The 15,824-nt window shown below is 35.7% G+C and overlaps 1 protein-coding gene across 3 annotated transcripts in view; it reads left to right on the top strand.

Annotated features, from left to right (window-relative positions):
• ADGRL3 (adhesion G protein-coupled receptor L3) overlaps positions 1–15,824 on the top strand; it is a 688,180-nt gene that overhangs the window by 630,313 nt on the left and 42,043 nt on the right. The window contains exon 24 of one of the 3 annotated variants that reach the window (XM_070741951.1): positions 11,067–11,398. The exons of 1 other annotated variant lie outside the window; for it this stretch is intronic. In XM_070741951.1, the coding sequence (XP_070598052.1) occupies positions 11,067–11,134 (68 nt within the window). In that variant the 3' untranslated portion in view covers positions 11,135–11,398. Of the gene's footprint in view, positions 1–11,066; positions 11,399–15,824 lie in introns of those variants that run through there. One more of the 3 variants, XM_070741955.1, reaches the window with a different exon arrangement.

Below are 15,824 nucleotides of genomic sequence, written 5' to 3'. Positions count from 1 at the left end.
ATACATCTTTCCTTTATGTCCTTTTCACAGAATATCTGAAGAAGTAGGCTTGAAAAAAGCTCTTTTAAAAGAAAGTTGGGGAAGATATGTAGTCAGTTAAAGAATGGCATAAATGATTGTTTTCTGGTGGTAGTATGAAGTGATACCACAAGTGGCCTATAAACATCCCTTGAACAAATTATTATGTTCATTTAAATTTGATAGCACAGATTCTAAAATATGGAGAAGATTCTAGAGATTGAGGGGTTTTGTTCCTATTGCTCAGATTTCTTTCCACCCAAGCCCCATGCATTTTGGTTATATGTATTCAGGTAATTACTGTAAATAAAGCCAGGATATCTTACAATAATAAGTGAAACAGATCAGCTACAATTGCCTAAAACGTCAATGCAGTCTTAGGCTATATCAACAGAGGGATAGAATAAAAATCAGTGTTAGTACTGCTTCATATTGTTGTGGTAAAACCACCCTTGGAATACTGCGTCTGTTGGTCACTATGATACAAAAAAATGTTGAATCTTTAGAAAGAGTGTAGAGAAGCGCAACAAAGATTATTAGGTAACTGGAGACTAGAGTATGTGATAAATGATTGCAGGAACTGGGTATGTCTAATCTAATAAAGAGAAAGTCTGGGGGTGACATGATAGCAGTCTTCCAATACTTGAGGGGCTGTCACAGAAAAGAGAGGGTTGGCCTATTCTCTGAAGCACCTGAGGGCAGGACAAGAAGTTTATCAAAGAGAGATCCAATCTAGATTTAAGGTGCAATTTTCTGTCGGTGAGAATAATCAGTGGAATGTCTTGCCTTCAGTAATTGTAGGAGCTCCATCTCTCTCTCTCTCTTTATCTATCTATCTATCTATCTATCTATCTATCTATCTATCTATCTATTTTGACTTCTATGCCGCCCAATTCCAAAGGATTCAGGGCGGCTTATCCGTGATCCATCCAGTGATTTATAGCCAAACTTTTTACTGCCACACTGTGGGTGTGGCTTATTTTGTGGGTGTGGTTTGATGGTCATGTGACTGGATAGGAGGGGCTTGTTGGCATGTGACCAGGTGGGAGTGACTTGAACAATCATAAGCATTCAAGTGAACTGTTAAGTCCTTAACTTACAACTTCACCAGTGTCGCTCGCTTGGCGACAATTTGCTTTGCATTTCTCGCATTGTCCCTTGCCTCAGGCTGGGTAGCTAGGTGAACGGGTGCCGATCAGCTGTTGAGAAAAGAGGGGGGAGGAAGTGGGCCCCCTGCAATTCCTGCCGGTGCTGGTCTCCCTACTGCTTTCCGAGGAGGAGGAGGAGGATGGGAGGGGGGATTTTAAAATATTGGAAAACCGAGGGAGAGTTACAAGGTTATTATTGCCGCACAATGCCTTTTTGTCTCAGCTGTAGGCAAAGTGAGGGCTTCGCAAGGGGGGAAGACCGCAGGCCAGAACACTTTGGCACAGCTTGGCTCAGCTCTCCTTTTTTCCCCTGCTGCTGCTGTGCACTCCTTGCTTTTTTCCTCTTTCCTTCTTCCTGGTTCAGGGGGTGGCCACGTGAGGCTGGAGGGGAGCTGGGCAGGAGAGAGGGAAGCTCATCCGAGGCCAGGAAGGAGGAAAGAGGAAAAAAGCGAGGAGCACAGATGCAGACACAGCAGCAGGGGGGGAAAGGAGAGCCCAGCCGAGACCTGTAATCCCGGAAGTGACTGCCCCTGGTCAGGTGGAGCTGGGCATGCAGCTTCATTTCCGCTGGTAGAACTGCATTCCACCCCATCCTGCCTGCTGCCCACCCCTGGATCCAACCCTGCAGGAATGATCAGACAGACATTTATCGCAAGTGGTATAGGGTTTCCTGCTTTAGCAGAGGATTGGACTAGAAACAGGGGTGGGTTCCAACTTTTCTCATTGCCGGGTTGCTCCCTCCTACACCGTATGTAGGTTTGCCTTCATACGTATGCATTGGCATCCTTCAGTCTCAAAAGACAAAAAGTAATAAAAAGGCTGGGGGGGAAACAAAGCTGAAAAAAAGATTGTGACTGTATGCACAGTGCCAGAACTCAGCTTCTGCACATATTCAGAAGAAAATAAAAAATTGAAAAAAATTGGGGAAATTTTTTTTTAAAAGCTGGTGGCACCCGCAGACCTACACCGACCGATCTGGTTCGGTGATGTCATCGTGATGTCACCAGCAGGTCGCTACTAGTTCAGATGAACCGATCTGAACCGAGTGGAACCCACCCCTGACTAGAAGACCACCAAAGTCCCTTTCAGGTCTGGCATTCTGTATTCCTTATATCAAGTTGTTGTTTTTATTTATTATTTGCTACACTTTATTAAAATAATTTTTAATAATCTTTCTTCATCCTAAAGCAGAAATAGTTTGAACATGTGGAAGTCATTAATGAGTTTTATTCTCAGTGCAATGGATATTCATCCAAACCAATTCCATCATACATTATGCATATTGTTACTGTAAGTCACTTTCTCTAACCTACTAAATTTGGAATAGCCATGCTGGCTAAGAATGATGGGAGCTGTAATCCAGCTCATTATAAAGGAGAATAGGTTGGGGAGTCTGCTCTAAATCATTGTTTCCTAAAAATTAAAGAAAGGATAGGAAATTAGTATATTCAGATTTATAAATTATAACTTGGTAATCATATGATTTGCATCACCATGGAATATAGCATATATGGTAAAGCTTGGCAAGTAAGCTCAACTTTTAATGCTAAAATAACAATTTTTATTTCAAAATAAAACACTGAAATGCAAATTATTTTTATTTCAAAATGTAATTTTTAAACATGCTGTATTAAAACTGTACACCTTTGTCTATGTGGTAAAAACATCCATTCCACATTTAGTATGGTAGAGCAATTAAGAGCAAAGAAACTTGGGTTCAGCTCAAGCATCAACCATGGATGCTTATTGTGTGAGTTTAGGATAGTCAGTATGTCACAGGCTTGTTGCTATAAATACAAAATTGCATCAGAGAGCCTTATGAACACCACCCTCTCGGGAAAAGATTATTTTGATCAGCAGGAAGTTTTTGAAGATGTTCCCATTGTCAGAAATTTGAGGTTCTAGGTCTGCAGGAAACAAAAGTCTCCTTTTGACTTCCAGTCTGTAGAACTCCCTAAGCAGTTGCCTTCTTCTCTTCTTCTAGGATTTAGAAAGGTGTACATCACTCGTTGATTTTAATGTTGGTATTATTTTCAATTGCATTAATATTGTTTACTCTGTATTTTTATTATTACGGTATATGATGCATTCAGTGTTGAATGAAATGGAACAATGGGCTATAAATTCAATTCAACATCATCATCCAAATCCAAATTAACTTAATGGGGATATGAGCCATAGTGATGCAGTGGTTAGAATGCAAGCCAATGCATTAACTCGCTGCTGGCAACTAGGAGTTTGAGCCTAACCAACTCAAGGTTGACTCAGTCGTCCATCCTTGCAAGATTGGTAAAATGAGGACCCAGATTGTTGTGGGCAATATGCTGATTCTGCATATTGAGGGACATATGCACTATGAAGCAGCGTATAAGTGCTATGCAAGTTAATATTCTACAATTATTTGGGAATGGAAGGCACTAGGCTTCCTATAGATGGTCAGCTGATATTTCCAAAAAGGAAATTCTATACCTGAATTCCATTTGCTTGGTTTTAATTTGGTAGAGGGACATCCAGTTTCCCAAAAATTAATAAGATGTCCATTTTCACTGGCATCCAATTGGAGCAGCAAGAATGCCTTCACTTTTTTTCTTAGTCATTAGGTTCCTGTTCAATTTGCCAAAATACTAAGCATTTCTCCAGGGTTTTTTTTTTTTGTACTATTATAATTTATCTAACCTTGACACAGCAAAGCCTGCCTCAAAGGTTTGCTCTGTACAGTACACTTTTATATCATTATTGTCACCATTCTTTCCTCTCCTATAGTTCCTATAGTATTTTATGATCAACCGGACAGCCTGCAATCAGAACATATACCATCACTCAGTTTTTGCCCGTGCAGAATTATTTCTTGCACAAGGCCAGCATCCTGGAATTAAGTCAGAATCTCATCTTGTGCCAATCATTGACAGAAGGTGTTCCATTTTTTAAAAAAGCATCAATCCTTGAAATGTTTGGCAATTACCATTCCAACTCAGTTAAAATAAAGGAAAGCTTCACAACAAGGCAATAATCTTTAATCAGGCTGTTTGTTTGGGAAGACTTTGGAACGTGCTTGTTTACTCTCATGCTGGGCAAAAACATTGTTTTTGGTTGATTTGTTTTTTTACTTTGATTGCTCATATCAATCTTGTCTGGAATCTAATTTCTATAGATAACGGTTTTCATATCTGTGATTGCTGAATTATGAAGAAGGGAAATAACTTTTGGGTGTTATTTCTGGGTGGATTACGGTACTTTATATCAAGAGCAAAGTAGAATTTATACAAATTGGGCCTTATTGAGGGCACCTTTGGAAGAGTTCAAATACAAGGTTAGGAACAGTTCACCATGAAGGAAATCTATCTCTGGGGTTGTTAAGAGTCCACAAACAATTGATGACATGCAGTCAGTCAATCAATCAGGAAATTTTGCCAATTTTGGCTACTAACATGTTTGAGAGTTAGTTCTTTATAAAACAAAAAGAAAGAGAACAGAACTGTAAATATGGAATCTGAAACCATAATACCTGAATGTAGTATAATAAGTTTCTGTCTTATCACAAAGTATTCACCTGTACAAGCTGACCTAGTGGAGATCCTGTTAGAAAAAGACAATGAATGCTATAGCATTATTGCGCAAAGCAATCTTTTTTTACTTTTTGTGCTATTAATTGAATATCATAAATCATTTTGCCTAGAACCTAGAGGAAAAAATGTGAAGAAAAATTGTGACTAACATGATGGTGTTAATTGTGCCATTTTGTTTTGGCTGTCTTCCTTATATTTGTTTGGCTTTTTCTACCAAGTTTCTCACAAGGGTTGAATGTGACAAGCATGCAGAGTAACTCTTCAACTTACATTACTCAAAAGTTGGTTTTGCATCACCGCAATCCATTTCTGTCTTCATTGTCAACAGTGTCTGCTTTGATGGCATTTAGCTTGCCGCTTAAAATATGGCTGCTTTTAATCAGGACTGTTTAAATTGTTGTCAGTCTGAATATTTTCTTTCCTTTTTTTTAATTCAAATTTGCCTGATTGACTTTTTTTTGCTTTTTTGTTTTGTTTTGTTTTGTCTTTCTCTTGGCTGCTCCAGGAGCCATGGCTAACCATCTTATAACCAATGCTCTCCTTCGTCCTCATGGCACTAACAACCCTTATAACACATTGCTCGGGGAATCGGCCGTCTATAACAACCCTTCTGTCAGCATGTACAACACACCAGGTGTAGTGGAGTTTCTCTCATTTTTTTAGTGAGAGTCCCATGATGTGCTTTTATAGACACAATTTTTCTTTACTTCTGTTTTCTTTTCCTTATTTCTAATTGAGCACAAATATTTCCCCATGCATTTCACAAAGTCCTTCCATTTTTTCCAGGCTTTTTGGCAAAATGCCCAAATTAATTTTGGAAAATATTTTTTCATCCTATTAATCAGATTATGTATACATATATATTTTCATTTTGATATTTTCATTTTTATTTGTTCTTCCATTGTATCCATTTAATCTCTTGTATATTTATTTGTCAATCATTCATTTGAGAAACAGGAACACTGCCAAGGTAAGTGATGCTTACCATTTATTTTCAAAATTTAAAGCATAATTAGAGGAGGACAGAGTATAAATCAGATGTGTCTCCCTCTAAAAAAATGGTAATAAATTGAAGCTGACTGTCTTTACATTCCACTGAAATTAGTACAGCTGAATATTAGCAAATTGTCCACTGGTTTCATTTAAAAAGCCACAGTTGATTAATATACTATTCCATGTGACCCGGATTGAATTAGTTGACCTCATAATCCTGCAGAATAATGCACGGATGTTATTAATTACAGCTAAGGTTGTGTAGTTGCCTGAAATTTAGGTCACAGCAGTCACCTCAAGATCCTGAAATAGGTGGATAATGATTTCTCTTTCACCCAGATGTATTTTATGTTTTGAAATGAATTTAATTACATCTAAAAACTACTATTCAGTCTATAACATTATTCATATGCTATATTTTATTGTCAAAAAATAACTCATATCCAAAAATAATGGATAATTGTGTTGTATAACATCATAAGAAATTATTGAAAGTTTTTCCTTGCAAATATTATGTGATTGTTACAACATACTACAACTTATTATTTTTTACACCACATGAATTGGAACTAAATTTCCCCCATAAAATTTTACATATGTCTGCTAATAAGTCCCATTAGATTTTAAAAGATAGTGCATTCCCAAATAACCATCTGCAGAACTGCAACATTACAACTCAAATGTGTTCATCCGTACAATATCTTCATTCTAATTTGGACCATATTATATTAAAGTTATAATACATATTTTCAGCTAGAGATTTAATAGTAAAAAAAACCAGAGTCCCTGCCCACAAACTGAATGACAGAATTATTCATTTAATCATATGTTAGCTTTGTATACTTTTATACAAAGTTACTTTTGTTTCACATGAATTTATGTGCAATTTCAGAAAACATTGTTTGGAAAAATGTGATCTCAGGGCTTATCTTGCCAATATTTAAATTTGAGTTTCTTGGTAAATGCTCTCAGGTTAAATCTCATTAAATCACCAATATGTTGAAGTTTCCATATTAGACTGTGGAATCTTGAAGTTTTTCTTCTGAATTCATTCTTCTCTTGGTTTTAAAGATAAATTTGTATTCACCTTACAGTTATTCTTCAACTTATAACCATTCATTTAGCGACCATTCACAGTTACAATGGCACTGTACAAATTGACTTGCAACTAGTCCCTATAATTATAACCATCACAGCATCCCCATGGGTCACATGATCAAAATATGGGCAATTGGTAGACAGCATGTATTTGCAATGGCTGTAGCATCTCAGGGTCTGCCATTTGTGACCTTCCCAGTCAACTCTGACAAGCAGGAACAATAGCGGGAGTTTATTTTATTTATTTATTTATTTATTGTTTTGTCAAGTACATATCAGCGGTATACAAAGATGTAACAATGTTTACCGTATATACTCGAGTATAAGCCGAGTTTTTCAGTCCAAAAAATGGGCTGAAAAACACAGCCTCGGCTTATACTCGGGTCATTAACAAAGTCACCACACGAGGGCACCATTGCTTGAGCCAGAGCGAGGAGGCACCAGCTTTTGTCTCCTCTGGCATGCCGTAGTTCCTCTCCCTGGCTCAAGCAAATGAGGCAGCCATTTGCTCCAACCGAAAGGAAAAAAGTAATGGTGAGTATTCCTCTCTGCATTGCCTTTAGTCAGATTAAAAAGGCCCCCTGCTGTCAGATTCTCCTCCCCCTCCTTTGAAAGGATTTAAACTGTTTAAAAAATTGTATTTTGTGGTAGTTGCTGTCCTTGCTTGGATAGGATCTAATAATGTATTATGAGGCAGAGCTAGACAGGAATTCTTTTTCTATCTGTCTATCTTTCTATCTATCTATTTTTCTATCTGTCTGTCTGTCTATCTATCTTTCTATCTATATCTATCTGTCTATCTATCTATCTATCTATCATCTATCTATCTGTATCTATTTCTATCTATCTATTTTTCTATCTTTCTATCTATCTATTTTTCTATCTATCTATTTTTCTTTCTTTCTATCTATCTATCTATATCTATCTATCTATCTATCTATCTGTATCTATTTCTATCTATCTGTCTGTCTGTCTGTCTGTCTGTCTGTCTGTCTATCTTTCTATCTATATCTATCTATCTATCTATCTGTATCTATTTCTATCTATCTATCTATCTATCTATCTATCTATCTATCTATTTTTCTGTCTGTCTGTCTATCTATCTTTCTATCTATATCTATCTATCTATCTATCTATCTATCTATCTATCTATCTATCTATCTATCTATCTATCTATTTGGTTTTCTATGCTGATAACCTCACAGCAGCTAATGCTGAAGCTCTTCTTTGGATACACTTATTTATTTGTTTGTTTGTTTGTTTATTTATTTAATTGGATTTGTATGCAATCCTTCTCCAAGGACTCAGGGTGGCTCACAGCATATATAAAAACAGAACAATAATGTAAATCCAATTAATGATGAGAAGGAATCCAGTTTTGAAGGATTTTAACTCTTAGGTTTTAGCTTTGTTCCTGATCGAGCTACTTTTTTTACTTTTTAATTTATTGTTAATATTGTTAATTTGTTTACCCTCTTTTAAATTTACAGAGCTAGTTTACTGGTTTTCTTTAAAATAAATATTCTAAAACATGTCTCAATTAATGTAATTTTATTGTTTTCCATTTTTATAAGTTACCAGTAGCCACTGCATTTTCTAACCTCGGCTTATACTCGGGTCAATACGTTTTCCCAGTTTTTGTGGCAAAAATTGGTGCCTCGGCTTATACTCGGGTCGGCTTATACTCGAGTATATACGGTATATACATGATACTAGTAAAATAGGACAGGGGGTGGAAGGCACAGTGGTGCACTTATGCATGCCCCTTACTGACCTCTTATGCACTACTAAAATCCTCCCCCACCCCAAAAAAAGTTAGATTTGTTTAAATGACATGCTTCGTTTAACAACTGCAGTGATTCAGTTAACTGTGGCAAAAAAAATGGTCATGAAATCAGCTATGACTCGCTTGGCAATTGCCTTGTTTTGCAGTGGAAATTCCAGTCCTCGGTTTATGACCAAGTTTGGGACTGGAATTTCCATTGCAAAACAAGGCAATTGTCAAGTGACGCATGGACCTGATTTCATGTCCTTTTTTTTCATGACTATCTGTACTCCAGTAAAATCCCCTACATCGGATTCTGAAGTTACACAAAACTCTGATCCCAATATATTTCATATATATTGCTCAAAAAAATAAAGATCCTAGATCTGAATGAATGAAATATCCTCATTGAATACTTTGTTCTGTACAAAGTTGAATGTGCAGAACAGCATGTGGAATTGATTGTCAATCAGTGTTGCTTCCTAAGTGGACAGTTTGATTTCACAGACGTTTGATTTATTTGGAGTTATATTGTGTTGTTTAAGTGTTCCCTTTATTTTTTTGAGCGGTGTATATGCAGATAAAGTGACACAGCTTTGCATGGTCACACATACACAAAATATTTGTATCATCTATGTAAAAGTATATGATGTAGAAGAAAAGGAGGGGGAATATTGAATTTAGCAGTTCACTGATTTGCCCTTGAATCTGAGTTATAATCATGTCTGTTGATTAGCCCTATTCACAGTTCCCTGAGAAATTGTGGTGGTAGAGAGAAATCCCTAGGATAATAATTAAAATTGTTTATCCTGATTAATTGTGATGGTTTGTATGCTAGCTGCATTAGCAAGATGGCCTTCCTTAATGACCAACATTCTAAAAAAAACCAGCAAGTTCATATGTTATACTTGCACCTTGGCTCTGACAACCAACTACACTTCATTTAGAAAAGAACATTATTCCTTGCTAAAGATTTAAACCTGGTTTGAAAACCATGCATAATCTGTACTGTACCTGGCATATTTTCTCCTTGCATAATGATCTTACTTGCCTTTAGATTTCATCCTGTTTTACTAACTGATTAAAAACTACAAGCATTTATGCTTTTTTATCATAATAGACTTTGGAGAAATGGAACTCCATTTATCTGAAGTTTGATCTGAGTGAAAACACATTATTATATTGAGCTACTGCCAAATAAGCCAGATCAAATTACATATAAATTCATTGAATGGCTTTAAGTGTGAAAAATCCAGCAGAATTCTTAAATAGTATGTTTTCAATAGACCTTACTTGTATTCCCTGTTTTTAAAAGTAAATAATAATCTGACCCCTCAATAACAAGTATAGATGGTTATCCATCTATGTCTGTCTATCTGTATAGCTAAAAGGTTTATATCTACGGAGAGGGGCGGCATAATAGATAGATAGATAGATAGATAGATAGATAGATAGATAGATAGATAGATAGATAGATAGATAGATAGATAGATAGATAGATAGATAAAGGCACTCATGTAATATAGTAAGAATACCCCCACTTCCAAGTTAAAAAAACATCAGACTCTAACTAGGCATCTTAATAACCTCACACCAACTATAAATGCTGAGCTCAACTCCCATCCTGGCCCAGGGCCTGGCAACCATGACACATCTCCAGAATTGAGGTTTCAGTGGGAAGAATTGGATAAGCACTGCTACAAAATGGGTCCCAACAGATAACATTTGATAGATGGGACCTTCTGGTGGGGCAGATGAATGCCTTCAAATCAAATCCCAAGGATGGGGGAGGGAACTGTAGCAAATGGATTTTCCAGACAATCACTGCCATATGTGAATAAGGAATTTAAGACTGAAAATCTACCGTAATCTGTTTTCTTGCTTATAATTAAAAACCTAGATCACAAGGCAAAAAAAATTCATGTTGTATGTATAGATAAGTAAAGCTTGATGTAGAAGATCTCAAAATTTGGCATATTTAGTACATAGAATTCCTGTCCCAGGAAATAAAATTTATAACAATAATAAAACAGTACAGGCGATCCTTTTTAGTGATCACAGTTGAGGGAGGCAACTTGGTTGTTAAGTAAATTGTTGCTTAGTGAAATGACAATTATGCTCAGTGTCTTATTTGAACTTTTATTTGCTTAACATACCTGTGAAGGTTATAAATGTGAGGATTAGATGCAAAGTTAACTTTTCCATCAACATCATAACTAAACAAGGATTACCTCTATGAATTATACTGTATGTGGGAGGTAAACTCTTGTCTGCAACTCCTGATCCAAAAAGGTTGGGATACGAAGGCATAAAGTGAAATCCTTTTTTCCCCGTGCCAGACATAACCTGTCAAACTAGGTAGTGAGCTGATGCAAAGACTGGAAAAATCAAACAATAAAGAGTCAATCAGGAGTAAGAAGCGCTTTAAAAAAGAAAGGGACAGCTCCATTTTTTCTCTTTTGTTTTTTTTTCTCGTAGGAGGAGCTAAAATATCTCCACCGATGCTGGCACCTGATAAATCAGTGCCCCCAGCCTTTAGAATCTGAGTTTGAAGATCCTGGGGGAAAATATTTCCATTTAGGGAATAGTGATGATGGATTCTGATTATAGTTTTGGATTTCATTTAGTGAAGAATCATTTGTACTATGTACTGGTTATATTTTGTTTTACTTATTCTGCCTTCATTCTGTCTGTATATTCCTGACTGGTGAGTAAATTCTGCAGAAGGCATTGTCTTTTGTTACTGTTTTATTTTCTATTTTTGTCTTCAAATCTTGACTAATTTGCCTAATAAAAATTTAAATTCTGAATGAGTTGCTAAATCTTATTCTGACAAGGAATTTAGCCCATAGCACATGCCAGCTGCCTGACTTAAATAGTGAGAATAAAGCAGGTTTGGAACTTGCTGTTGCTTGAGTAAACCATTGCAATGAGAGTCTTTTTTTTTTACTGGATTAAAGTGGATGGTAACAGATTTACCCTATAGACTCTTTCCTGAGAGTTGTGAAGTGTGCAAGAGGATTGTAAGTGGAGGATCAAGAGTTCTTCCTGACATCAAGCCTGCTTGCTGTTTGTAAATTCCTTCTGACCTAAATCGCAGATATTCAGGAACTGAGGGGATAGCCTGGAGGGTATGTTTGCTACGGTCGTTCCTCAGTACTTAGGATGTCATTTATTACATAGATTATATTACTTTATTGTTTGATGCTATGCTTAGTGTTTGATCTCACTACTTTTCTGGAATATAAGCCATTCAGAGTCAAACTTGATCGAAACAGCAGATAGACCTAATAAACAGCAGATAGACCTAATAAAATAAATAAACTAGAAAAGCCAAAGGACTTGGGGTTCTTGTTCTATTTGTAGGTAGTACAAGCATATATTATTGCATAGATATTTCCTTTGGCTTAGGATAACAGTACCTTTTGAGTAATACTTTTCAAAAACTGGTAAACTGAAACGACTGTTTTATCCCACTTCAATTCCATATTTTCTAGTGTAGACCCAAATTTCAATAGACCTTAAGGGTCTAGACTTTAAAATCTTCAAATATTCATGTTTCCAAAATATTGTTTTTCTTCATCTTAAAATATCTAACCTGCAGCATCCTTACATTGATGGAAATTGTTGATGAAGTAATCAGTGAAATTGGCTGTTTCTCTCCAGGCCCAAGGAAGAGCAAACATCCAAAGAAAAGAAAAAATGGAAAATTTTCCCTCCAGGAAAATGAAGGCAAATATGATTCATTTAGCATTGCCTCAATAAAGCATATAAGATGTATCATGTCCCAAAACTTCAGCAATCATCTGCAACAGTTGTACCATGTTTGTTCTTCACCCCAAAATAATATGAACTTTATCTAGAATCAATTACTAGGAGCATGAAAGCAAAACGTGGTGGATTAGATGCCAGCGCATCAATCCTACACCTTATTTGTCAAGATGCTCACTGAATAGCAGTGTGGAAGTCATTGCTCATAACAAGCAGGAAACCAAAGTCAAAACATACAACTTCACAAAGGGGCCTGGCCACATATCATTTTTAAAAGCAAAATCACAAAGCAAATATTTTTTGTAGTAATTTGCAACCAGTTCCAACCTCCACTATCCATAGCAGCTTCTAGAACTATAACTGAGCTCCAAAAGCCATTCAAAGTTAATATTCTGCAAACTTTTCATAGAGGGAGTAATATATCACCATCCAAAAAAACCAAGAGAATCTTGGGACTTAGGAGATATTCTCCATTAGTACACTAGACAAAAACCTATCAAGAAGAAGACAAAAAAATTCAAATGAACTAATTGCCTAGTTGGTGCAAGCAACAGAGGATTTTTCACCCATGATGCAAAATTCAAAGATATATGGTTGCTTTACAGAAATTGAATTCAACTTTTTTGGACAGCAACTAAACAAATTCATCTTTGGGTAGCAATTTGGTAATTTGATCAAGAAAGTTTTAAAGTAGAATTTAAGGGGGAGTAAGTAACAAATCGATAAGTACCAGTGTAATAGTTAAATACAGCAGTAAAAAAAATCTTTTGGAAAATAAAGTTTAGTCAAGAAGCAAAGAAAGGACACACAATTTTTTAAAAAGGGAGTTTGAATATAGGACATCTAACCCATTATGTTAAATGTGTCAACCCTGTGAGCAGGGGTGGGTTCCACTTACCTTTGCCACAAGTTTGCATTACATCATTTTGCGCGCATACGTTCTGCTCACATGCATGCGCACATTGTCTCATACAATTTGGCTTCCATGCATGCTCAGTAGCTGAAATCGGCCTGAAACACCGCTGAGTACCTGATCAGCTGTGCTTCAGGTGAAGGAATAAAAGTCAGTTTAAGCCCGAGGGCACTTGGAAGGGCCCTTTTACAGGCAGCAGAACAGGAAAAACCTTCATAACAGTAAAAAATTCACCCAAAATCCCCCCCAAAATATGGCAGTGCCCATGGATCAGCACTGATCAAACCAGATCCATTATGCCATTGTCACATCACCAACAGGTTGCTAGTGGTTCAGGTGATCTGGTCCGAACCGGTGAGAACCCACCCCTACCTTTGAGGAAAGCAAAGTCAAGAAACAGATGCAGAAGTGATTCCAGGAATATTCTATATTATCGCAGAGTAAAAGAATTTAGAAAGCTTGTCCAAGTTTGTTTTGCCTCATCTTATACCAAACCAAATCTATGTGGATTACTTTAAGTTTATTTTCATATTTTCCAGAACTAACTCATCTTCTTTCCTCTCTTAATTGTTCATTGCTCTCTTCCTTTCCATGGCCAGATTTACATTTCTTGATACTACACTAACACACAAATTATGAGTAACAAGAAAGCTGAGCTAGATGTGATAAGACACAAAGTCAAATATAAGATTTTTCCACCTCTGCAGATTATTTTACTAAAACATGGACAGCAATCTCTAACGTTTATTTAATTTTTTAGCAAACTGCTTTTCTAGCACACTGCAGGAGGTTTAAAGAGATGGACTTTGTGGTTCCTTCTGGTTTTTAAATTTAATGATTCTCTCTTTCATTGTTGTTAATTCAGTGAAGTAATTCATGTAGCAATCAAAACACAGTAGCATGATAAAACTGATTAAAAGGCAGAACTCTATCAGCAGAAAACAGGAATTCTTATCTCCATCATGTTGTCCTACTATTGCAAGGACCATGAACTAGGTGAGGGATTATGGTAAAGGGGCAGGGATAATATCTGTGAAAAAAATTATACAACACACACTCACACATATTTTGACTTTTTATAGGATAATGGCAAATCAACAGAAATAGGCTGGAAGAAAAACTTAACAAGTTACCACTGAGTGACTTTATAACAAAGAGTTAGCAGGCTGCAGAAGAATCTAAGTCAGTTAATTAATCCTGAATCCTTAGTAGTCAGAACATTTATAATTCTCAAAAGATTTTTAATAATGTTAAGACTTCTGTGAAAATAATGAGTCCCTCAGTGAGAGAAATGTCTGGAACTGTTTAGATTAATTTTTTACTCTAACAGAAATAGAGGTATAGAAAAGATCTGACAAATTGAAAACCCGGTGCTAACTCCCAGTTAATAAGGCAATCTAGACAGAATTCTTTAAGAAGTTTATTTTTATAGGAATCAAATTCTTCATTGTGGTTTTATATCCTTTTTAGCTGAAGCCAGTAAAATGATCAATTATGTGAGATTTGTGGATACATTAAACTGCAAACAAGACTCTCATTAAAAGCCTTCTTTTTTCTTTTTTTCATAATCAAGAATAGAGAGGAAAAATAACAAAACAAATAAAAACAAAATTCAAAAAGAGAAAACAAAACAAGGCAATTACAATAATATAAACTATATGATTACCTCTACTCATGCATAAATGAATGCTTTTTATGATTTTTATGATGTAAAAAAATAATAATAATAAATAATCCCACTCCATTGCAATTGCCCTGATAGGTCTATAGGCAGTTCAGACATAAGATGCAAGTAACATCAACTCCCTGGGTAAATGAAATGTGTCTTTCAGTTTTGAAGAACTAATCTTGTGACAATAGTAATGGCATTCTATTGTCCAGCTCTGTTTCTCTGCAGTAGCTATGAGATTCCAAAGAATACATACATCTAAAAATATTAAACTTTGTTTGAAATTATTGTATGCTTCCCCAAAAATAGTTATTCAGGAAATTTCAGTACATATATTTTAATGATGCACATTTTTTCCATACAAACAAAATAGGCTTTATGAAATTTATGATATTATTTTTGTTATATAAACCACATTCTAAAACCTAATAAAGTTGCCAATATTGAGGTTAAAGAATGTTCCCACTATTTAGGAAAAATATGGGTCATTAGTTCCTAATGACATTTAGACTTTAAGTCTTGAATATACGTATATAGTGATAATGAATATTTATAAAGACAAATTGTAAATGTTGGAATCTCACAGAACTTTTATGACCCTTTCTAATTACTTTGAGGCTGAACATATCACTGGTCCAAGTGAAGATATCAACAAATGCTTTAATTGTATACACTGTCAGAAACTGATAAATATTATCTTATAATAACATAGAAAATGATTTTTAAAATGCATCATTATCATCCAATTAATTATCTGATGAAGAGATCCTCGCATCTATCCAATTTCCATAAGGGCATTTTCAAATCAATTTAGAGATCTGGATTACCTCAGAATTTCAATTTAGCATTTAGAAGAAGGATAAAAATTTATTTGACTCAGTAG

The sequence above is a fragment of the Erythrolamprus reginae genome, chromosome 2 (genome assembly GCF_031021105.1).
Source record: "Erythrolamprus reginae isolate rEryReg1 chromosome 2, rEryReg1.hap1, whole genome shotgun sequence".
Lineage (NCBI taxonomy): Eukaryota > Metazoa > Chordata > Lepidosauria > Squamata > Dipsadidae > Erythrolamprus > Erythrolamprus reginae.
Note: the sequence above shows the minus strand (reverse complement) of the source record. Positions and strands in the feature narration are given on the sequence as shown.